This window comes from Ictidomys tridecemlineatus, chromosome 8 (assembly GCF_052094955.1).
Source record: "Ictidomys tridecemlineatus isolate mIctTri1 chromosome 8, mIctTri1.hap1, whole genome shotgun sequence".
Taxonomy (NCBI): domain Eukaryota; kingdom Metazoa; phylum Chordata; class Mammalia; order Rodentia; family Sciuridae; genus Ictidomys; species Ictidomys tridecemlineatus.
In genome coordinates, this window is record NC_135484.1 from 138,544,672 (window position 1) to 138,569,974 (window position 25,303).

Below are 25,303 nucleotides of genomic sequence, written 5' to 3' on the forward strand. Positions count from 1 at the left end.
TCCTTGCAGGAGGTACACCTTCTGCCCTTCCAGCCTCTACCCAGAGACAGAATTATCTGTTTAATTCAGGGGCCAAGTGGTGATCAGTAAGAGTATAGATGTAGCAAAGAAAAAGCTTGAGAAAATATTGCATAACCCTGCAAATGAAATGAGTCAGTTTCCTTCCCTTCTCCCCACCCTTTCAATCTCCCCTTCAGGGGTTATGGGGGGAGAGAAAGAAGGAAATCAAGAAAGAAATAAAAGATATTCAGAACCTTGGACAAGTCTGCCAAAAAGAAATTACGTCCTATCTGGCTTGTCAAATTCAGGTTTGTCACACTTTTCATAGGAACAAAGGCTGTCTACATATTACCTGTCAAAGGAGGATAACAGTGAAGCATTGCAAACCATTTTGAATCCTCAGGTTATTTGGGGAAGAAGTTATTGAAAAATAGCCCATAGGAAAATGTTTGATTCCATTTTACTCAGGCTCAGGCTAAATTTCTCATGACATTGCGGGCAGCAGAGAGGCAATGGGGACAGGAGCCAGTGGGGGAATCCCGTGCTGATGAGAGCGCAGGGTTCTTTCACAGTGCTATCGACCACACACAATTAATGATGGCCTCGTAGGGCAGCAGGTAGCTGGACTTGCAGCAGCATGAAAAGAGTCATTGCTGTGTGACAGGTGTATGTGACATGCCCCGCCAGCCCTGTTCCAGCAGCCTGCAAACCCTAACCCTCCAGGTTAGGCTCACGTAGGTGGAATTTCTTCTGATACCAGAGTATCTGAGAAAGTATCTGAGAAAGGGATGGAGAGACACCCGAAGGCTCAGAGGTCTGGTTTCTTTGCCTTTGCAGGGATTGGAGCACTTTCATGCAGGATTTAGTTCTTGGAGAGTGTTTGTTGAGTATATGAAAGGAGGAGGCAGTGTTAGTACCTTTGAAGTTCCCTAAAAGACTAGAGAATTTGTGCCAGAAGCAACTCGGTTATTTCCTGAGCAACTTTCTCAACACATTTTTTTCATTTGTTTGTTTAGATTGACATTGCAAATTATTTTTTTCTGGATATTATTTCTATAGTTCATTAGAATCTGTCATGATAACAGGGATAGAGACCACAGACTCTTTCAGGTCAGTCTTTTTCTCTTTCATTCTAGGTGTCTCAGTCAGGGTCCAGGCAAGAGATTCTATCAGCATTTGTGTTTCTAATACAAAGAATCAACTCTTAAAAGATTAAAAGAAGTAACCAAAAAGTCATAATTTCTAAGAAGGAATTATGGAGGCAGCAACTTCAGAAAGCAGCTTCCATTGTAGAACTGAAGGAACAAAAGAAGGAGTTGGAATTAGTGCCCCTTAACATTAGCTTTGTAGCAGGGTCTCTTGGAGCTGAGGCCCACACCTTGGAACAGGAGGCATCTTCTGAGCCCAGGCACTAAGATCCAACCTCAGAAGACAGCCATCAGCAGCTGTGCTGGCACCTCTGGAGAATACAATGGAGCTGGTCCTGCAGACACTGGAAAAATTGTAATCTAGATTCAGCTGCTGCTCATGGTCCAACTGATGCTGCACTGTACAAAAGTGCTACTGGGGATCCTGACAGGAATGGACAGGCAGCAAGAAAAGCCAGATTTTCTCCCTCTTCCAGCCTGCAATCTCCAATCTAGGCCTAGTTGGTAGAGCCTGACAGAGAGCCACTGACAAAGTAGAAGTGCCATTTGCAGAGCCCAGCCCAGTTTAGGCAGCAGAGCACAGGTCGGTGGGTTTGGAGCTGAGTGGCAGCAGCTCAGTATACAAGGTGAACTTATTCCTTCTAAGTCCAGGGCCCTTCCTGGAGCTTTCTGTTCCGTTCTCTCCAGCTCAATCAAGTCTAAAAGGCCTTCAGCATTTCCAAGTTCATTTTCTAATCCTTTCATCCTTTCTGCCAGAAGAAATCTATCCCTTAATCCTTTGATGGATATAACTAAGGGGGAAATATGTCCGGGCTCCACCTCCAATCATTTTCTCTTTTCAGGAGATTTTCTCTTCTGTCAGCATTTCTCCATTGGCCCTTCTGGTTTCCTACTTCCATGCCCCAAGAACCAGCTTCCCTGGTACCTCAGTGAAATCATGGTTGGTGAACCCAGGAGTAATGAAGAGAGCCACAAATTTTCTTCTCCATTCAGTTCAAGAGATGTTAAGTTTTTTCCACTGGACGCTCATCACCTTGCTTAATAGAGGGATAAAATGTGGTCCCTGCCTTGAAACTCATATAATCAAGTAACATGAACAGGTGAGTGTAGATTACAGACCATAATGATAAGTGGCATGAGACTGGAGAAGCAGTTGGATCTGAGTCCAATCATGGTTCAGCCATGCATGAGTAAGATCACCAAGATCACCAGCACATGTGTTTACTACACGGCTTCCATGGTGACTAGGATGATTGCTCTTTAGGAGATGGGGTACCGATCAATTAGTGAGCTCCCTGAGGTCACAAAAACTAACAAGTTGCAGCAGCTGAGGGACGTCCTTTGCAGATCTCATGTGAAGATGAAATGAGCTACGGCATATGGAAGTACTGAGTGGCAACTAGTAAGATGTTATGATCTGATGAATTTTACAGTCTTACAAAATAAAGAGAAAGAACTTACCTTATAAGTTAAAAAAAATTATAAGTTTTTTAACTTTTGAGAATTTTTACACAGACTGTCTCCGACTTATGATGGTTTGACTTACCATCTTTGATTTTTATTTTTTATTTTTAACTTTACAGTGCTGTGAAAGTGATGGGCATTCAGTAGAAACCATACTATTTTTACCTTGACTCTTTCTCCAGGCCAGCAGTACATGGTCTGATTCCTCTGTGGCAATGCTGAGCAACAGTCACAAGCCACAGAACCCAGTCAACCCTGTGATCACGAAGGCAAACCCCCAGTGCTCTCTCGTGTGCTGTGCTGCTGAGCTGGAGGAGTCCGTCAGTTAGGTCTTACTCATTTTCCACCTAAGTATTTTGAGCTTCCAGTGGGTTCATCAGGCCATATCTCGTTGCAAGTAGAGGAGCATCTTTATGTTAACCCACTTAACCTTTATCATAATTTGATGAGGTAAGGATTTCATTCCTATTTTTTGGAGGAGTTCACTGAGTCTGTAGGAATAGAGGGATCCTGGGAAACATGAGAGGGGACACACCACTGGGGTTCAGCATATGCAAGGACGCCTTCAGGAAGAGGGGGTGCTTTGGTAGGTGTGCTGTGATTTATGGATTCTAAAGAGACCTGGGAATCCCGAGCTTCTGTTCTCAGATCCCTCTCTGCTCTCACTCTTCCCCACACCCTGAGCACTGTAGCTTCCGCACTTCCCTTTCCCCATCCGCAAAATCTGGATTGCACCATCTGCCTGCTGCATGTGCGGATGGGAAGTGAAAGTTGCAAAACCTTTAGCACACTCAGGTAACCAAGATATGGCAGACTTTGGAAAAAATAAATCTGAAAATTTGGCTACATGATTGATCCTTTATATAGAAACATTATTATTCATTTTCCAGAAAGGATAGCCATTATTATTGGACTTGGAATGTTACCTCTTGATTGGTGATTTGGCTTGCTCACAGCCTTAGTGATATTTTATAGGGTTTATTTGGTAGAACTCTAAAAAAAAAACAAACGGATTTTTCTGATTCTAAATACTTCCGATTCTTCAACTGACAAGCGCAGGGTCATATTTGGAGAGGAAAGAATTGTGGTAAGAGTGGAGCTGATAACAGGGCACCCTGAAAGAGGTGCATTGTCTGAATGCCTCTTCTGGGTTCCCTTCTGACCTCCAGGGGATGGAGGATGGGACTCAGTTAACCAGGAGAATCCAAAATTTAAACTTTAGGAAAGACAAACCCCACTAATAACCTTTACGAGGTTTTCCCTCGCTAATATGATTAAGGCCAGCACTTCACGATGATTCAGGTCTTTCAAGGAACCCCTTACCACACACTGTGGGACAGTTTTGTTTGGACAACAGCTTGTGAGGTGTTAAGCACTTGCTTTGGCAGATGAGAAACCCTGGGTGCAGAGAGCTGGCGGTACGTGTGGCTGGCCAGAGGTGGCGTGGCTGCTCTGGCGCTGCTGTCCCTGGGGATGAGGACTCTCAGGAAAACACATGTTGACTTTTTTCCTTTCCCTGTTGGCTTTCAATCTGACAGATGGCCAGAAACTCCTGAATACGTACCCATGTTTGGTTATTAAAATTTGAATAAACTTAACCTTACTGAGACTTTACTTCCTGAATAGAAGGTGTGGTTACTTCTGTGATGGCCAAACACAGGCTTTAAGCTACATTTGCACAGATTCATTTGCTGAACCTGCCCTTGCCCTGGTGCATATGTCCCTTTTGCACATATTACATTTTGCACTAACCATTTCTTATGGTCTCCTTTGCTCTGGCCTGTGGGCTCTATGGGAAGCACCCTAACTTCTGAGTGCCAATACAAACAGCCCAGGCAAGGCACGAATTAGGTGCCGGGTGGGTGCTAGTCATAGTGTTCTCAGACGCTTGCGATGTGCAGGTTCTTCTGCAGGCCAGCACCTGAGCTCAGGGACAGATGTTTCTCCATCAGAACCCCAAGTTCAACTTCCTGAACTAAGGCATCACCTCACCCTCCTGAACTTTCTTGTAGGATTTATTGGACTTGTTTGAATTTGGTGCAAAGGAAAATGACGCTTCAAGCTCACTGTCTTCTTTGTTGAAGTAGACCCTAATATTAACAGCTGGTATTTTATTTTAAATCCAGAAAAAGTAATTTAAAGAAAGCTACAGTCAATGCAACTGTGTTTAATATTTCCTTCTATTATGTTCTTTCTCTGGGTGTAACTAAGCACGATATCCGTTTTCCTTTAATTTTCTTTTTTATATAATATTTGTTATTTAGAACATATACAGTGTTCAGATTTAACAGCATAATAGTGCAGTGGGTACCCATAAAGCCACCAGCCACCTGCAGTGTTATCACCAGTCCTTTCCTCCCCACCTCATCCTTCCTCCTCCCTCTCACTCCCTTTATTTGCTCAGAGCAATTAAACTGTTTTCTCTTTTGAAACGTAGCTTTTTTGTTTTCTCTCCAATTCTACTCTATGATTGAGAGCTGATTTTAGACTATTTTCTAGAAATATTAAATCATTCCGTTTTTTCAAAAGTAATTAATTCAGCCTAACCCACTTTTCCTGGTATTTCTGACACCAGGTAGATAGAGCTCCCACATAGACACAGGGTGGACATCTGTCCCTTGGGAGGAGAGGGGCCTTGTCAAGAAGCAGCTGAAATATTTCTAATTCCTTGGCATGATGGAGGTCAGGAAGAAGTATTAAGAGGTAGTTGTGTCAAGGGATCTGGCCCTAGAGGACCTAAACTAGACTGGGTTACCGGGAGTGAAGGAAGCAGCAGGTGGGATCCAAGGGAATCCATTCTATGAAAGAAGTTTGATCTTTATTCTATCTTGAACAAGCCTTTGGAAATTATCTTAGATTCCTCAGATTCCATTTAGATTTGTTCTCTTTCCTTCCAAAACTGGGACAGTCAGAAGACTATCAGTATGAATTCAGGCAAGTGAAAGTTACTTTCCCTGGCTGACCCTCAGTCTTGCCACATCGAATAAACACTCCTTATTAGAATGAGGGACTTTAAGAAGCTGAGATGATTTAAAATGAGAAAGAAGTTGCAAGCCTGCTTTTAGAGTTTATGCTCTTAAGTGTATATCATTTTGAGGTTAAATTTATAGTTAGGAGGTTTCTTAGTCTATTTCATGTTGTTATAACTGAATACCTGAGACTGCATACTTTATAAGGAAAAGAGGCTTATTTGGTTCATGATTCTGGTAGCTGGAAAGTCCTCACAGAATGATGCCTATGTCTGGTGAGGAACCTTTGGCTGTGTCACCACATGGTGGAGGGTACTACATGACAAAAGAGTGTGCATGACAAAACAATAGACATGTGCAGAAGAGACCAAACACATAGCCTGGCTTCCCTTCCTCCCTTTTCACTCTTTCTCTCCCTGCTTCTTTCTGTCCATCATCTTCCTTCTTCCCTTCCCCTTTTCTTTCTTTTTTCTGTTACTAGGAATCAACCCCAGGCCTCAGACATACTAGGCCAGTGCTAAGCTATATCCCCAGCCCTGGTGGCCTTGTTATGATAATTTGCTCTCTTGAGGACTAATCTAGTACCATAGTCCCTAATCCAGTATCAGGGAAACAGCTCTTGATCCCTTTTCAGGTTGTGTCCTATGACCTAGTCACCTCCCTATCGACCCCACCTCTCAATACCGTTGCATTACAGAATTAAACCTGGATGTGAGTTTTGGTGAGGATAGAATACATTCAAACTTTAGCAGATGTTCACAGACCTAGAGCGAGATTCCTTTTATTTTTTATTTTTTTCAAACATGGGCCTCCATTCACTTTAAATGAGGCAAATGGAAGGGACATATCTCTCTCATAGTAAGTATGATTAATTGGGAAAAAACATAAGTTCTGCACTTAACATCTGCATTGTATTTTTTAGCATATTCACAGAGATGTACATCCACCTCCACAATCAATTTTAGAACACTTTTGACACCCCAAAACATTATTATTTTTGGCATTTTTAGCTTATATGAATACTTGACCAGATGCTTACTAAGGTAGTGAAACACAAGTACAGAACTCTGGGCTCCAGGCCCCCATTCCTCTGCAATTTCTTCTTTATTTAGAGGCCCATGTGATTCTTTATCTTAACAATGATGTCTTTTCTTTGTCTTTTCATTAAAAAGCATTATATTTAGGCCAGAAATGTGAAAGCTTATTCTGAATTCCTTGATGTCCCTTGGACAATATGTGCCCATCCGTGATGGCCAGGCTCTCCACTCATATCCTGTTCAATGAGAGTAGCACAACATATCATTTTTCAAATGTGTTGTACTATATACTTGTTTTAAAGCATTCTAAAGCTTTAAAGTAAGCCTGAGAGGATTTAAAGGAGTTCACTGGCCACTTGAGGGCCATGATATAAAAACCATTCACAATTAATAGAATATAAGGTTTCAAATGATGGTTCTGCATGGCTCCAATATGGAAACACCATGTTCTGCAAATCTCCAAAAGGAACCAAAATTCTGTCAAAAGTTATGAGTAAATATGAGCAACTTCCTATCAATGCTAAGTTCCTATTAATGCTAAGTTGCCTGGGTAGGAACTGTGCCCACCTCTGCCCAACACAGTATGCACCTGGCACTCAGCAAGAGTTGGTAATAATAAAAACAAAATATTGGAACAAAGCGACAAAATCTGTAAAGATCAAGACAACGTGGAATCCTGTTTTAAAGCAATCTGAATTCATAATGTACCAAACTTGTCAGCCTAATTTGATAAGTAGTTTTTTATTATCAAATGAATAGATGGAATTTAAGTAAGAGCTGTCAAACATTTGGATATAAAGCCAAATAATTGATAGTGCACACTGTTTTTATAGGTACAAGTGATTTTTAAGTTAATTTAGATAAAGAACACAATCACATGTACTATAAACAGACTGGAAGTACTTGTATATCAAGATAATTAGTCTAAAAGCTAAATGAATCATTTGAAAAGGAAATGTCATAGAAGGCACCGTAGGGATAATGTTAGTTTTGGTCTTACTTCTGTAATTGTTAATTAGGCAAATAGACTACTTCTGGAAAGAGCAGTAGAAAGCAAGCAATTTCCTGTGAACTTGTGGACCAAATGTGTATGTGTCCCCTAAACTTATATGTTGAAATCCTAACCCCCAGTATCAAGTAGGGTCTTTGGGAGGTAATTAGGTCATGGGAAGTGGAGACCTCAGGAAGGGAGTAGGGTGCTCCTAAGTAGAGACAGCACCTTGCACCTGTGTTCTGGGCTATGCACAGAAATGTACCTTCTCTCTCTCTCCCTCTCCTTCTCCCTCTCCCCCTCCCTCTCCCCCCTCCATTTTCTTCTCCTTTTCCCTCTCTCCCTTTCTCTTTCCCCACCCCCTACCTTGCCAAAGAAGTAGCAAGAAAACAATTGTCTCTAAACCAGGAAGAGAACCTTCCAGCCCCAGATGGTGCTTGGACCTGAACTGTGGTCTCCAGAACTGGATGAAATTAATATTGTTTGGACAGCTTAGTCTATGGTATTTGTGTTAAAGCACCCTGAACTAAGGTAGAGCCCTTGGGTTTAATGAGAGGCCTTATAAAAGAAGAGTTAATACCCCAGTCTGGTCTTAATAGAACAGCATTTGTTCTTGCTTTGCTGTTTATCGGCTTTTTGACCTTAGACAGATTAGTTAAGGGCTCTAAACTTCAATTTTCTCAGGGACATGGTGGGAATGGCAGTAGTGGTTGTCTTATAGGATTGTGCTATGCATTAATGAGATGATATATATATAAAGTCTCTGGCACACAGCTCCCCACAAATGGCAACCATTGTTAGTAATATAATCACAGTAAACTCAAGGGGACATTTATTTTGATCCAGGAAGAGAAGCATTGCCCATAGAAGTTGAAAAAACATTCTGTGACAAAACTTGGCCAAGGTTAAAAGCCAACTGTAAGTCAGCTTGAAAATTGCAGAACTCTGTGAAGAACATGTGGAAGAAATAGAGACCTTCCACTGTTTGCCTGTCAAAATAATTTCTGTGCCCAAAACCAATAGCAAACATAATAACTTAGCCTAAAGGAAAGAAAACCAGAGATTGACTTAATGATTGACTAGTACAGAAAATTTGCTTCCTGAAGAATAATAATCTGTTATCCTATGTCAGTAACATTAAAAAGGAGAATGGAGTTTAAATCTAGGGGAAGGCTTTAATGTAGAAGCAAACTTTTTGAATAAAAGTATGCTGTGCTGGGTTTTCTCATCCAACTGACCTTGTAGGATGATCTCTTTGAGTTTATGACAGATGCATGGGGGCTGGAGAATTTTTGTTTTATCATGAAATTGTAAGAAGAGATCCTTTGTAGACTTGAACCCAGAAGGTCCATGGCAACATTTGTATTTCAGATACGGAGGTAAGGGAAGTAAACCTGGAACAGGGGCCAGTTAGGATGAATAGTGTCACTAAACCAGAACCTCACTTTTTAGACCTCTTCTCTGAAGTCCCTTTGAAAGCTTATTATAATTCATCTTAGGTCATGGATTACCATCAAACTCATGTGTCAGTTGAACTGAACCAGAAATTCTGTCTGTTTTGGCCAGAAAGCTACTGCCTGTGTATGCTTATGAACTCACTCCCTGTCATCTGCCCCATTGTGTGCTGAAGTGGGTGCCACCTCCATTTTGCAGATGAAGAGACTAAAGTGATTTGGCCTCAGTCACGTGTCAGGCCCACAGCATCACAGGCAAGGTCCAGACCTAGCTGCCTTGGCTGGTCCAGATCCAGTGAGCCACGTTTAGATTTAGACCGTTCATTACTTACGTGGACCACCTGGAAGAGAAGCCAAGACGTGCACTCCCACACACAGGAGAAGGACAGCACTGAAACCAAAGAAGGGTGTATTTGCTTCTTAGGGCTGCTGTACCCAGGCACCACAGACAGCATGACTCAAATATCAGAAATGTATTATCTCACAGTTCTGGAGGTCAGATACATGGATTCAAGGTGTTATTAGGGTTGGTAACTCCTGCAAATCTCTCCCACACCTCTCCTTGTGATCTATTGGTCACCTTGGCATTTCTTCACTTGTAGACACGTAACCCCAGTCTCCAGCTTCATGTTCCCATTGTCCCTGGCATCCTCCCTGTGTGCGGGTCTCTGTCCAAATTTCCCCTTCTGATATTCGATGAGGGCTCGCCCCAGTTACTTCATTTTGATTTGACTATCTCTCCCCCTCTACCCCCCTATATATCTCCTTCAAATAAGGTCACATTATGAGGTATTAGGGACAGGTCTCCAACATACCTTTTTTTGTGGGTACACAGTCTGGTCTCCAGCAGAACAAGTGATGACAACCCAAGTTGTGAAATACCCCATTGCACAGAGGTTTTATATTCCCCATCTCTGTTCAGAGGGGACAGAGGCAGGAAGCCGCAGACCTCCTCAGACCTGAGAGAAGATGAGAAACTGCCTCATGATAGGGAAACAGGGAGGCAAGTAGAAGGTGGCCAGAACTGTTCTTCTTCCAGCCTAGAACATGAGAGGATCACAAGCATCCTGTCAATGCGGATGAGCTGTGGCGCAAGACTTCACCCGTGGCCTGTGAGGGTCTGTGTAAGGTTGCCAGGACATCTTTGGCAGAGCCACCTAAGAGATCTATAGGGAACTACACAACATAGAGCGGGTGGGACAGAAGCCTGCCTCTCTCTAGCTCGTGCTCTTCTGGCTCACCACCCCCCTCAACACACCCAATTCTTCTGTCACCATAGTGTTGACATTTGGTTGTTGTCAGGGGTCTCAGGTCAGTTTCCCCCAGAAAGCAGACCCAGTGGCGGTTAGCTGCTGGAAGCTTCTATCAGGTACTCTCAGCATCCGTATCAGGAGTGGCAGCTGGGAACTGTGCAGAGGAATGAGCTGGACTGTGATGAATGACAAAAGCCAAAGCTGACCCTCCTCTGCCAGCAGGTCTGGGAGTAGCATGCTCAAGCTCAGGAAGAGGTTTCCAAGTCCACCTATAAAAGGCAGACTTTTAAAACTTGTATTTAAGTAAATATGACTGCACTGCAAGGAGCTACCACAAGACAAATGACAATGCCTTTCTCGTCATAAGGCATATGCTCTACAATGTAGATGTATGCAAAGTATATGTACATATGTGATTTGTTAGAAAATATCAGTTTGCTGTTTTTAACTCTTAGTACAGTCTTTTCAACTGTCTGTATTCGAACTGCATGACACAGTTTTGAATATGGCTCGTAGAGTACTTATTCTGATTCATTGAAACTGCTTTTACTAAGTTTGTGAATCCTAGAAATTCTATGCAAAAATCCGTATTTGTGAAAATATATGCTTCTCTGGAACAAGGATTTGAATTTTTCATCATATTCTCAGAGAGGTCTGTATCTTCCTCCCTCAGAGGTAAGAGCCATCGTGTGGAGTCAAGTGATGTCACTTTGTAGGCTGCACTTTGCCTTCTCCAAATACAAAAGAATAATAGATAAAAATCTAAAAACAGAAAATAAAAATGTCATAATCATGCTCCCTTCCTCCCTAAAGAAGGCACATCACTGTGAGCAAGAAACACACACAAAGCGGAATGTGGACCGTGGGCTCAGGATGGTAACGGGAGGGGAGGACACCTGAGGATCACCAGCACTGAAAGAGCCCAGCGCCAGGTGCCAGAGCCAGAACCACTGCCTCTGTGACCTCTGTAGCTTATGAAGCCTCCATCCGAGGAAGAGAGCTAGACACACAGGCCTCCTTAGCAGAAGGAGCTGAGCCACCCCAGCAGCCACTGGGCAAGCTCACAGTGACGTGCCTTCTTTAGGGAGGAAGGGAGCATGATTATGGCATTTTTATTTTCTCTTTTTAGATTCTCACCACTGTCACTTCCATTTATGGCTAAGGGTTCAATGGAGGAGCCACAAGAACCTCTAGGCAAGGAAGAGTGAGAGAATATTCTCAGTTATCTCCCATCCAAAGGAGCCTGCACACACCACCAGAGCACTGATCTTTGAGTGTCAGCCTTCCAGATCCACAGAGTCTGAATGCACTGCAGATTAAAGTAGAATAAAAAAAGATCTCAAAAACTACCTGATGTCCTCAAAGAGATCAATGGAAGAATAACTGTAAAAGAAACCAGCAGGAAATTTTGAGTAAGGGGCCAAAACAGGCAGAAATGAGGTGTAAGTAGATATGGAAAGGAAAAAAAAAAACTACTGGAATCTCAGAAATGAGTAATAGAGTCATTGAAATAAAAAAAAAGAAAAAAATTAAGCAATTTATTGGTATTAATTGAGCGAGAATTAATAGATAAGAAACTATTATCGAAGACTCACCCAGAATATAGCAGGAACAAAAACAAAAAACCTTTAAAGTATGTCAGTTAGCAGAAATGGAAGAGAGACTCAAAAGTTCCACAAATTTGTTGCTCTACATACAAAAAAGAATGAAAAGAATGACTAGAATTTTTCAGAATTGGAATAAGACCTGAACCCTCTGATTGAAAGCACACTCTGTGTACTGAGCAGAATAAATAAAGATAAATGCATACCCAGCCTCATCAGAGTCAAACTGCACAGCCTCAGGGGTAAAGATACAAGGCTTCCAAACTGCCAGGAAGAAAAGAAAGATTACCGACAGAGGAATAGCACTGACTGACAGCAGACTTGTCATCATTACTAATAGGTACCAGGAAAATGTTTTCAAAGTGCTGAGGTGAAACAGGGACAAACTCACAATCGCGCACTGCCAAACTACTTAAGTGTGAGGGCTTTTAGACATGGGGATACTTAGAACGTCTGCCTCCCACAGATTTTCATTGAGGAAAAAAAAAGCCATTGAAGAATATTCATCAGAAAGCAAAAGTGGAAAGCAAGTACTACAGTTTGGATCAGGAATGTCTCCCTAGGCCCATGGGTTAAAGGCTTGGTCGCCAACCTGTGGCACAACTGGGAAGTAATAGGATCTTTAGGAAGAGGGACCTAGTGAGAACAAGTTAGGTCACTGGGGGGTGTGCTCTTGAAGGGGATTTTGGGAACTCAGCCCCTTCCTGTTTCTTGCTTCCTGGCTACCATGAGGTGAACAGCCTCCTCCTCTCTCTGCTCCTGCCATGAGGTTCTGCCTCGCCACACGCCCAAAGGCAGACCAAGTGATCATGGGCTAAAACTCTGAAACAGTGAGCCAAAAAGAAAAACATTCCTCCTTTTAAGTTGACTATGTAGTGCAACAAATCTGCTAAATCTCCCATTCAAGAGGAGTCTGCACACACCACCCAGATTATATCAGGTTTTGTGTGTGTGTGTGTGTGTGTGTTTTCCAGTAACAACAAGCTAACACAGGAGGACAGAGTGTTGGGGCTGGAAAAGACTTAAGAATTTACCCCTCTTGTAGCTGGCCACATTCTGTCCACTTCACTGGTATGGGCAGAATGACAAGACTCCTACCCCAGAGACAGAGGACTGTGGTACCGCAGCACAGAAGCAGCAGTGGTTGCCTGTTTACATTGGTTCTCCTAACCCCTGATTTCCGGGGCGGGGCGGGGGTGGGGGGTTGGGGGGGTGGGGAGGTGGGGGGGGAGGTGGGGGGAGTGAGGAGGTGGGGGGGTGGGGATGACACTGGCTGCTGGTTGCTACTTTCTTTGTTAGCACAGATGAGAACCCTCTTGCTTAAGGACCTCCCACTGTTTTGTTTATTCACTACATTTGCTTATTTTCCTCCTAGTCAATTAAAGGAGTTGTTAGTAAACCCACCCAATCTTTGTTCCTGAGGAAAACATTATCATTCTGGTGAGGAAACAGCTCTGCTCTCTGCCCCTCCCTAGGGAGAGACTACCTGTGCCTTCCAAAGCTATTTGCTATACAAGCTGTCACAAGTTGTATGGAAAGTCCATGGAGAATTGTCTGACAAAAAAAGAGGTGGAATGCAAGAAATAAATATACTATTAAAAATATTGGGCTTTTTTAACAAAGGTTTTCAAATATATAATTGAATTTTTTTTCTTTTTTCTTTTTTTTTTTTTTTAGAAAAAGGAATCTGTTTAAGCTGTAGTTCAGGGACCTACCTGTAGTGGTAGCTCCAAGGTCCTAGTTTTGATTCCCAGCACCACTGAAGGAAAATTAATATGTCACTAAGTAATTGTGACATTTGTTGCACTGTGAAATACCAACAAATAATAGTTAAAAAATTTTAAAAAAAACAACTGGGTGTGTTGGTATACACCTGAAATACTAGCTACTCGAGAGGCTGAGGCAAAAGGATCATAAGTTCAAAGCCAGCATAGGCAACTTAAGGAGAATTTATCTAAAATAAGATCTGGTGATGTAGCATAGATATAGAACATTCCCGGGTTCAGTCCCCATTATCAAACAGACAAAGTCATTGGATTCTAAATGAAATTTAGCTTGTTAATGAAAACCACCAATAACTAAAGGATTAAAAACTGTGCTATAGATACACAATGGAGTTCTACTCAGCCATGAAGAAGAATGAAATTATAGCATTTTTCTGGTAAATGGATGGAACATAAGAACATCCTGCTAAGTGAAATAAGCCAGATTCAGAAAGGGTCGAATGTTGCCTATGGTAAGTGGGAGCTAGAAAAATAAGGAAAAAGAAGTGTGTGGGAGTCCCATGCAATAGAAGAGAGATCAGTGGAGTAGAGAATGGGGATTGGTGGGGAGGAGAGAGACAGAGAACGAGAGCCATGGTGGAATGAAACTGACCAAATCATCCTGTGTACATACCTGAATATACCACAGGAGAAGAAAGGGAATGGAGAGGGGGAGGGAGGGAGAGGGGAGGGAAAGGGGAAGTACTGGGGACTGAATTGGAGCAAATTGTATTCCATACATGTATAGTTATATCAAAATGAGCCCCAATATTATATGTAAATATAAACATCTTTTAAAAAAACAGAAAACTTTGTATCAAAGTGACTGAAAAAGTATTTACCAAGCAAATGCTAACAAAAATAAAGGTAGTGTAAGAAGTTCTAACTTTGGGCAAAAGGCAATAATAGAGATTAGTAAGTACATAAATACTGCTAGAAGGTAAAATCCACCAAAAAGACACAATAAACTTTTATATTCCTAACAATACGGCTTCAAAATAGGTGAAACAAAGCTGATAAAATTACTGGGAAAACTTATAAAGTTGATGAAAGTAGGAGATTTTATTATCTTTTATTAGAAACTGATAGGTCAAGAAGATCAAGCAAATAAATATCAGAAAGGACATAGAAGATCTGTGCCCCTGGTGTGGTTAGGGAAGGCTGAGTGAGCGGGATGACTGAAGTCACGGCCACCCAGCCAGTGCTGTGCTGGGCTCCTGTTGACATCCCCAGGGCAATAGGAACTGTGCCAGAGAACAGAGATCTAGAGGAGGAAAAAGAGGCAGTGCACACCCCACCCGCAAGGACTATTACGTCCAGGAAAGATATCGAGTCAGTAAGAGGATGATAGAGAGAACTGTGCAGGAGGAGGATGGGGGCCATGTCGAGGGGCTGATGGGGTCTGGGAGGATCGGACATGAGGCTGGTGGCTAAAGGCCAGAAGTTGGGTAGGGAGGGCAGGAGATGAACTGACAGGAAGTCACTTAGTGTGTTCCAGAAACCTAGTCAACCAGACTGGCCTGGGCCTGGAGAACCTTTGAAAGAGGTAGAAACTTTTAGGAATCAATTCCACAAACAGTATGAAGCCATTGGGTGGTTTTTAACATGGCCAGTCCTTTAAACCCCCCAAACCCCGCAGTGCTGGTGATGGAACCCAGGGCCTCATGCATGCTGGGCAAGTGCTTTACCTCTGAGCTGCACCCCAACCCTAGTGGTTAAACACCTGAAAGCCTAGATCTCAGTACCCATAGATCTGCTGGTGTTCTCTTATTTAAAAAAATATATGAATTTCTCTTACTTAAAAAAACAAGGGCCACTAGTAGCTATCACATGTCTGCTACCTACCAATTAGTGGAATGTATGCTTTCTTTCTAAAGCCATAACTTAAGACTTGTTACCTTTCTTAGTTTGAAATAGTTTGCAATACAATAAAGTGTGGGCTTTTCTTTCTAATTCCATGGTTTTTGAAACTGTATTTACAATAATGTATGTTATTTTTTAGTATCTTGGTGGGGGATGTTTTCTGGCTGACTGCCTTATTAAGTGTTACCATGGAATACTGACAGAAGTGCTTGGTTGGGGGACTTCTCCCATTTCCTTGTGACTTTGCCTCACATCAAGAGCTCGGAAAGTGTGCTACCTCAGCTTAGATTTTGGAGAGGAGATTTCATCAGTTAGTTTCCTACTGATCTTCCTAAATTTACATGTTCCTTAAGGGCCACAAGAGTGTTTTCAAAAGGAAAAACAACTTGCTTAGCCACCCAACTTCCATCTCTTATGTGACCCATGGGTTATTTATCACAGCATCCTGATTTTATTTTAGGGGAGAAAACATAGGATGTTTCTCGGGAGCTGAAGTATTTTGTCAAAGACAGGAAAATGGTAGCTGTATTATGCTGTTTGAAGTTTGTACTCTAAACTGATTCATTGGTTTCACAACCTTATTGATATTTTAAGTTGGATAATCATTTATGTATATTTAGTTCTTTAGAGATTTTGCTATTTAAAAGTTTATACTTTTTCTGATCAGTGATTCACAGGGAGTGGGGAGAGGGGGTGTTACTGGTATCAGATTTGGCATAGATCAATTTGCAAATTTGTCCTTCTAGAAAATGTATAGCTTATTTCCTTAGAATATTCCTTTAGGAGTTCATAGTTAATATAATGGAACATTTTGTCTTTTAGTCTATACTAACATGTAGTCTAGAACTTATATGTATATCTGAGGTTATGATGTGCCTAAGCATGTTCACAAGTGCAGGAACTTCTAAATGCATCTAATTTCAGTGTTTCTCCAATATAGTGATGAATACTGAGCTAATAAGAAACCATGGAAAAATGGAATAAAATGGGGGAAATGACTTTTTGTGTTTGTTATATCCATAGAGGCAAACTTTGAAAAACAACCCCCTAGATGACTACTTTCTAACCCAGTCCCTTGTTTTAATAATTAGGAATAGCAACAAATAATGACATTACTAATTGCAATATCCATTTTGACAAGCCTTTACTTATTTCTCTATTAAGATGGCTTCCTGAAAGTATCATCAAAAGTTAATGAGTTGCATGTTAATTAAATTTGAACTTTTCTCCTCCAGAATTCAAATGGGAAAATCTGAAATATGATATATTCAAATTGTTTTATACTAAATTGGACATTAATTGCAATATAAATATAATATATGATAACGTTACACATGAATGTGATAAGAATCTGTAGCATTCATAATAGAATTTGCTAATTTTGAATATTGATTTATCTTATTAGTTCATTTTGTTCCTGAAAATTCAAATGCTAAAATAACGTTTTACTAGCATTTCCTAATTAACTAAGTGAAACTTTCCATGAAAAATTTATTTTCATCCAACTAACAAGTCCATCTATATTTTCTTCTCTTGTTTTGTTAGCCTCTCAGCAAATACCCTGCCGTGATAAATGACATCTCATTCTGGTTGCCCTCTGAGAATTACACAGAGAACGATTTCTATGACTTAGTCCGAACAATTGGAGGAGACCTGGTGGAAAAGGTTGATCTTATAGACAAGTTTGAACATCCAAAGTAAGTGGAAAGCTTTCTGCTTTTATACTTTCCTGTCTGCGTGTGACAAATGGCATGTGGAAACATACAATAGAATTTCACCAGACCCCAAAGCGCCTGAGACAGAATGTCTTCTGCATTCATGGTGATCATACAGCTTAGGAGAAAGCTCTTTTATATCAGTCCTCTCTGGAAATCTTTCGAAAATGCATTTTTATTCTTTCTTGGCTTAGTAAATAAAGTATATAAAACAGAATGTTTTGCAGTTTTGGGTCTTGTTTTTAGAAATAATTTCTTATCATTATCACTGTTTAGATACAGAGGAGAGGAGGCAGAGAAAGTATAGTTGATGGGGTAAAGGCTGTTTTGTTCACCTCAGTGAATATTCATTTATTAAGCATTTCCCACATATAAAGATCATTCTTAGGACCCAGAATTTAAATGGGTTCCAAGCAGATTTAGGTCTGTCTTCTTGGACTTTACGATCTTGTGGGAAAAGCAGATAGTAAATAAATAATCCCACCAGTTTGGAGTATTAGTAGGGGAAAAAATGCATTGTATATAATCAAAGAACTCATTTCAGTAGGGGAAGTCAGGGTAGGCCTTTTTGAGACACTGAGGCTGACCGTAGAAGTTGGGGGGCAGTGAGGGAATGGGGAAGGGACATTCCAGGAGACAGGTGGGCATCCTGTGGGGATGATGGCATGTGCACAATGTAGGTGGCAGCAAAGGACATGCAGCTCCAGGAATTAGGTGGAAAGGCATGAAAGAGATGGATGTTGGTAGAGACGTGCCCAGCAGGGCCAGCACATGCAAAGTCTGAGGCTGGGATTTTACCCAAACTGCCATTGGAAACTCCAGAGGGACAGGAGCAGGACAATCAGTGAAATGCTCTAATCACCTTTCTGACCTGTCCTCTGTAAATGAGCCCCTTTGACTCCCACCTGTGAGCGAAGGGTCAGCCACCCGCTCCTGTCGAGCTCTACGTCTCCGTCCTTCCCTCTTGTCCTAGTTTGACAGCTGTGTTATAGCTACGATGTCAGGGCATGGGGTGTCCACTTTCCATCCTGTCATGCAAACCCCCAGCTTCTCGCTTCTTTCTTTGTTTTTTCAAGTCTTTCCCTAGGTAAAAATGTTCATTGCTTACTGCTATTTCCTTTGCCTTAGTTTCCCCTCTTATTTAGATGACCACAGTTCATTATCTGTGAGTTTGCTCAAGGTCTTGTGAAAACAATATCTCTGCACTTCCTACATGTTCAGAGCCAACTGTTTTTGTTATTTTCGTTTGCTTGTTTGTTTGTTTTAAATAGTTTTAGTTATAGATGGACACAATACCTTTATTTTACTTATTTATTTTTTATGTGGTGCTAAAGATCACACCTAATTCCTCACATGTGGTAGGCCAGCACTGTACCACTAGCTACAACCCCAGCCCCTAGATGTTTATATTTTAACAACAGTTTGGTTAGACATAAAAACCTGGGCTGGTGTGTGTGTGTGTGTGTTTTGAGGATCTTGTAAGCATTGCTTAGTTATCTTCTTGGGTTTAACTTGATTATGAAAATCTGGGGCCAACATTTGTCTCTTTACTTTTCATCTTAAAAGATTCTTTTTTTGTCTTAAATGTTGAATTCTGTCAAGATGCTCCTTAGCATTGACCTGTTCTCCCTGATCTATTGTCTCTCACAAGTCATATTTGACCCTGCTTTTTTTTTTTAATAAGAAAAGTTTTCTTGGATTATATCTTTAAAGGATTTGTTCTGATCCAGTTCATTCTTCAGGCGTCTCCCTTGTCTGACTCTTTTCCTCTTCTCCCTAGCAGTTTTAATCTCTATTTCCACTCCATTTGGTGCTTCCTCACTGTGGTCTGCTGTCCCTTACTGTGTTTCCTGCTGTCTCTTCTCCCTTGTGCACACTCATTTCTATCTTTGGTTACCGCCCTCCCCCCTTTTCTGAGTTCTGCAAGCTCACATTCCCACTGCTCCTTGTTTCTTGCCATCTTTCCTCTGAGTTATTTCTGTTTTGTGATCTTCCTTCTTACAGAAATTGCTTTCCTTAGTCTTAAAAATTCATTGCAAAATATTTAGCCAGAAATCTCATATGCTTCAGTGGCAGCATTTTTCTATTACTTTCCCATTGATAAGCTTTTCTACCACTTTCCTTGCATTTTCCTTAACCCTTTTTTAATTAATGTTGAAGTGGTATACATGTGATTTCTTCTTGTTGCTCATATTTGAAGGCATTGGCTTTCCCATACCAGCTCCATGTAGGGAGACTGGGAAATGAGGCTGGGGTAGGTGTGGCCAGGACGGGCTGGGGTTATGGTCTAGGCTAGCTCGATTTTATAGTCTTACAGCTTTCTTTCTCTCAGCTTTCAAGAAACCAACTCTGTAAACATGGCTCATCTCTTTGGTTCTTTATATAGGTCTGCTTCCTACCTCAAATCTACAGTTGTTACAAACAGAACATTGACCGTTGCTTATCCCAGTATCAAGACTTGGGGACAGAGATTTCTTTGAACTTCAGTGTGTGTGTGTGGGGGGGGTATTTTTCCTGGTGTATGCCACCTCATTGGTTTCTCCTCTTCACTTTTTCCCATTTGGCTTCTATTTGACTTCAGCTGTTTGGGACAGCCTTTAAATATATCTTGGAACTTTGCAGATGATACCTGTCTCCTAACTTTATAGAAAATGAAACCTATGGGGTGGTCTAGGTCTCAGACACTATGCCAATTTGGGCTGCACTGTTATGTGAGACAAAAATTCCCCGGAGTTTCCATGTTGATACTGAAAGTCTCGTTTTTACTTTTGTAGAATAAGAAAAATGTTGGCACGAGACTAGTTGCTAAGTACTAACCACTATGCCAAAGGTATGGGACTTTTAATTTTTCTTTTCTGCTCTTGTTAGTATGCAGGAAACTCTCTGGAGTCAAGGATTCAGGATTTGTTCTTAACTTTTGACTTTGCAATATCTTCCTTCCTAATATATCCTTAGATCCACCCCTGCCTCTCCTGCCACCTGTGTTCAAAGCGAGATGAGTAGCCCTTTTTGGTTGAAAATTATCAGGATCTACCAAGTTGCAAGTTGCAGAGAGATGTTAAAAGCCTAGGAAGAGCCTGTAAATCCCAGCTGCTTGGGAGGCTGAGACAGGAGAATTGCTAGTTCAAAGTCAGCCTCAGTAACTTAGTGAGGCCCTAAGCAACTCAGTGAGACCCTGTCTCTAAATAAAATACAAAACAGGGCTGGAGACTAAAATCTCTGGAGTTCAAATCTCTGGTACCCAAGAACTATATATATTTGGCGGGGGGGGGGGGGGGAGGGGTGTACTAGAAAGCAGAGAGAAGTTCCTCTTGTGTTGCATGTTGGAGTAGATGTGGCTTTGGGGGTGGGTGAACATCCAGTCTCTCTGACTTGTGGGTTCTGTAATATGGAAGGTAAATGGAATGTGTGGTGATGTAGGAGATTGTGGCAGGGATGGAGTAGCATCAGGGACCTGCAGGCACAGACACACTAGACAGGCCAGCAGTCTATCAAAAGACCCTGGTGAAATTCCAGTGGACTGTGTTAGAGGCACTCTGTTCATGCCGGTCTACCCACACAACTGTGACTGAGGAAAGGCACATTTCTCCAGTTCCTTCAGGAGACAGGACTTTTGAATGGAGATTTGAAGACAGTCAACCAAAGTTACTGCTCACTGGTACTGATCTCACCATATCTTAAATAATTATTATAAAAATATTTAAAGTTTATTATTTTGAAGATAGGACAAATGACTGTCCTGCGCAGGGCATGAGTCCAACTTAATGAGGGGCTTGGTGATTGGAGTAAGGTTGCTCTGGGGGAGACAACAAACCCCATCATACAATCCTGATTTGTTAGCTGAGCAACTTTCTACCAACTAAAAGTCTATACTTCTGATCCTCCACTACAACAAGGGGGCCAAGTTTAGACAAGAATTAATAACCTTAAGTGTTTAGTAGTATTTCTAGAGCTTTCCTTAAAAGTAGAGTTGAGGCTGTCCTTTTTACTTTCCCTTCTTGCTGCCTGGATGTGACTGTTATGCCTGGCTTCCTTGCAGCCATTTTGGACTATCATGTGACCTTGGCAATGAAGAGGAGCAAAAACATAGAAGTAACCTTAATCCCTGACTCTTGGAAGTGTCAGTCACCCCTAGAATTTTAAGCAAAATAGAACCAGCTGGTTTAAGCCACTATTTTTCAGATCTTTGTTATTGCCATGCAAAGCTAAACTTAGCTGTTACAGCCCTGAGAAATATATCTAAGGAAAAGGATGCATTACTTAGTAATGACAACTCATGATTCTCAAGAAGTATCTAGGGCAGGGATTGACAAATTCTTTCTGTTAAGAGCTGGATTGTTAACAGAAAGTTGGTGGGCCATGATCTCTCTCATAACTACTCAGTTCTGCCATTGCAGAAGCAGCCTCAAACACAGTGAGGTAAAGGAGCCTGGATGCCTTCTAGGAAATCTTGGATGCTGGAATTTGGCCCATGAACAGCAGTTTGCTGACCCCTGATTTAGCATAAGGAGACACGTGGAATTTTTCAAAGACCCTCCTACTCACTGATTCTAAAATTCTCCCCTGGGAAATTGTTCTTCCTTGGGCACCTTCCCTTCTTCCCAAGTTTAAGATTCCCTTGCCTAGGAGATGGCTAACAAATGGTCACCTGAACTTGTTCTCACCAGTGCATACTTTGACCTCAGGGTTTATTTTATTTTGTAAACAGAAAAAAGAAATATTGCCAGATAGTCCAAAAGGACTCTGTCCCTTTACACATGCAAGGACCAAACGAAACCCAAAGGACGCTCTTTGAAACAAACAGGTTGTAGAATAAATTTGTTATTATTTTGAACACTAAAAGACCTCATGATGTTTCAGGGAATCATATACTGTTGAATATGAGCCTAATTTCATAATGTTGGACAAATGGAGAAATTTTATCTTGATTACAAATAACAGTTTGTGCCCTGAAGGAAGATGGATATTCAGGTTAGAAGAAAATGGCATTTTGTTCTAGCTACTCATTCAGAACCTTCTCCCAGAGGATCTTTGCCATTTAATCTATGGGCCACTTAATGTGCAGAAGAGTTCTCATAGTTCAAAAATTTAATGTCATAACAGAACTGTGCTCACCTCTGGGGAGGGAAGCAGGTCACTGTCTGTGCTTTTAGGCCCTGGGTTATTGTACGAGATGCATGTACTGACTAATGAGAAAACTTTGGAAGGTAAATCACAAGAGTCAACCGATACACCTGCATCCCTTCAGCACTTTTATGAATGCATAGATCATCTTTACTTTCTAAGTTCATGCAACTTAAGGAATTATAGTGCAGAGTGTTTATTTTCTTCTATAACACAATTCATCAAAATATTCCTTAGCCTGGGGCATGAAAAGAGTAAAGAGGAACACAGGGAGGCCTAACCATTGTCTCTAACTGCTAACACTTCATTTGGAGACACCAGCCAGTTATTTATGAATTGTGGAGACAGACTGTAAAGTGGCCTTAAGTAGAACAGAGGGGGTTAGGGTTTAAGGCAGACTTTTTGAGAATACAGATTGGATTTTTTTTTAATTTAAGTATTTGATTTGATTCCAAGAAGGGGGCAGTGGTGAGAAATGTCCCATGCATCTACAGGTGCAACAGGGTCCAGCTCAATGTCCCCAAGCCACTTCTGCTTGTAGACTCATGTGTCCTTCCTGGAGCTGTTGTATGACTGTGGACACAGTCTTAGACAGGGTTTCCTGAATCTGGCAGCCATCGGTCAGGGCCAGGATGCTAAAGCTGAGCACCCTACGTTGTCACTGAAGGTGAGTGTCAACTGTCTTCTTTCCTACTCGATCTTCCTGCCAGTTACTTTCCCTGTTGTGACCCATCACTTGGGATTTTAAAACATTTGATGTAAGTGTATATACTCAAACAGTGGGCACCATTTGTCACCAAATTCTGAAAAGGCTCTTTGCCAGGAGAAGCACTTCTTAGCGAGGCTCACCCAGCTTTCTTAAGACAATGGGGAACTATTTAAGGATACACCTGAATCAGGTCTGCTAGGCTCTTGAGGACTGAGGCAGGTCTAAGGTCCTTCTGGCTCTGTCCCATTCCTTGCTTCTCCTGGCCATCCTTTATCCTCTGCTCATCCACTCCATCCATGTGTGTTAGCCTCTCTGCCTCTTCCTGCATGGCCTGCAGTCTTTCCCAGCCAATGCTCAACATTATCCCAGGACAAATTCTAGAAAGAGCCAGATGTGGTGGTGTACTCCTATAATCCCAGCAGTTTGGGAGGCTGAGGCAGGAGCATCACAAGTTCAAGGTGAGCCTTAGCAATTTAGTGAGGCTCTAATCAACTTAGTGAGACCCTGTCTCAAAATTTTAAAAAATAAATAAATAAGAAGGACTGGGAATGTGACTCAGTGGTAAAGTGCCACCAGGTTCTAAAAGGCACTAGCCACACTGATGGAGCTACCTACCATCCCCTCTTTGGGAAGAGTCCTTTGTACCAGTCTGCCCACTCTGGGCTTCTGGGCAGTCTGTGGGTGGACCACTGTTGGGTCAAGGATCCATCATTGATCTTGTCAGGAACCACTAATGAAACAGCCCAGTCCCAGTTGCTAGAGCAATTTCTACCTCATGGGCTGACTGGACAATTTTTTTTTTTCCAAACAAAATGCTCTGCCTCTTCATTCCCCCATCTGTCACCGGTCTGCTCCATGTGTAGAACTCTGTGACTGCTCTTTAATGTTGGCTCAGTCATATCTTTTGTTCTTTATGTGCATTAACTCTCCTAGGTGATTCCACTTGATGGGAAGTGAATAGGGGCCCGTGGCATAGTAGCCATTATGGTTTGAACCCGTGTGGCCCCTGCACAATTCTTGCTGGAACTTTCTCATCGAGATAGTATTAAGAGGTAGGGCCTTGGGGCAGTGATGAAGTCCTGAGGCTCTGCCCTCAGGAATGAAGTCAATGCCCTTGTTGACAGAGGCTTCAGAGAGCTAGCTGCCTGCCTCCATCTTTTCCTCCATGTGAGGCTACAGCGTTTATTCCTCTTCCCTTTCGTCATCTCCATCATGTGATGATGCATGAGAGGAACCATCTGTGAAGCCGAGAGCAGCCTCACCAGACACTGACTCTCCTGGCACCTCCATCTTGAACTTCTTGGCCTCCAGAACTGGGAGGCTGTGAGAATTTAATTTCCATTATTTATGAATTCCCCAGTCTAAGTCTGGTAGCAGAACGGATGCAGACAGTAGTTCACGTCCATCTTCCCTCCATGCTTATAATAGTATGGCGGGGGGTGGGGCTCACCACCCACTGCTTGATGGGGGACTAACCCTTCATTCCTTAGAGAAGCTTTTATTAAATGACTGAAAATAGTTGAGGACATAGTAAGTAGAGGCAGTGTCATTCAGTGGGAAGAGCTTAGAATGTATAGTTGGGAGCCATGGATTGAATCCTACCCTTTTGTAGGTGTGACATTGTGAATTCTCTGAGCTTCAGTTTCCTTATCTGCCACTAGAAATAATATTTGCCTTAAGTTATAGCTATGAAAATTAGATGAAGTTGCATATGTGAAATGCTTTGAAGATTGCACGGAATTCTAAAAATATGGTCACTATTAGAGTAAAAGGTAATTTCCACAATCAATCTAACTTATTCCTTTAAATAAAGAATAACCTCAGTACAGATAGGAGTCTTGGCTTTGGCAGCCAGCTGCATATGACTGGGAAGTCGTGGTGATGAAGGGAAGCAGAATGAGACTGCAGATAAAACCATCATTCTAAAATGATGCATGTTCTTCCTGCAACTTAAGGAGTAAATTTTTAAACAGAAAATAATACAAATACTTTGTAAAATGGCCTAGATGCTGATCAGCAGAGCTGCACATTAGGTCTGGCTGTTCTATGGGTCCTGGGTTGGGGAGATGCAGTGGAGAATGGCAGGTGGGGTGACATCTCTGTTTGCAAATCAACCCTGGTCTTGTTTCTTTTGACAGAGCCAAATAAAGGCAGTTACCTGAACTTACAGATTGCCAGCATTGAAAAGGCAATGACAGGTAATTTGGGG

General features: G+C 41.8%; 1 protein-coding gene across 10 annotated transcripts in view; it reads left to right on the top strand.

Annotated features, from left to right (window-relative positions):
• Positions 1 to 25,303, top strand: part of Fars2 (phenylalanyl-tRNA synthetase 2, mitochondrial) — a 491,273-nt gene that overhangs the window by 313,866 nt on the left and 152,104 nt on the right. For 9 of the 10 annotated variants that reach the window (XM_013359661.4, XM_078020497.1, XM_040282165.2 and 6 more), the window contains one exon: positions 17,092 to 17,243. In XM_013359661.4, coding sequence (XP_013215115.2) covers positions 17,092 to 17,243 — 152 coding nt within the window. Of the gene's footprint in view, positions 1 to 17,091; positions 17,244 to 25,232; positions 25,293 to 25,303 lie in introns of all 10 variants that reach the window. The other variant, XR_013425364.1, reaches the window with a different exon arrangement.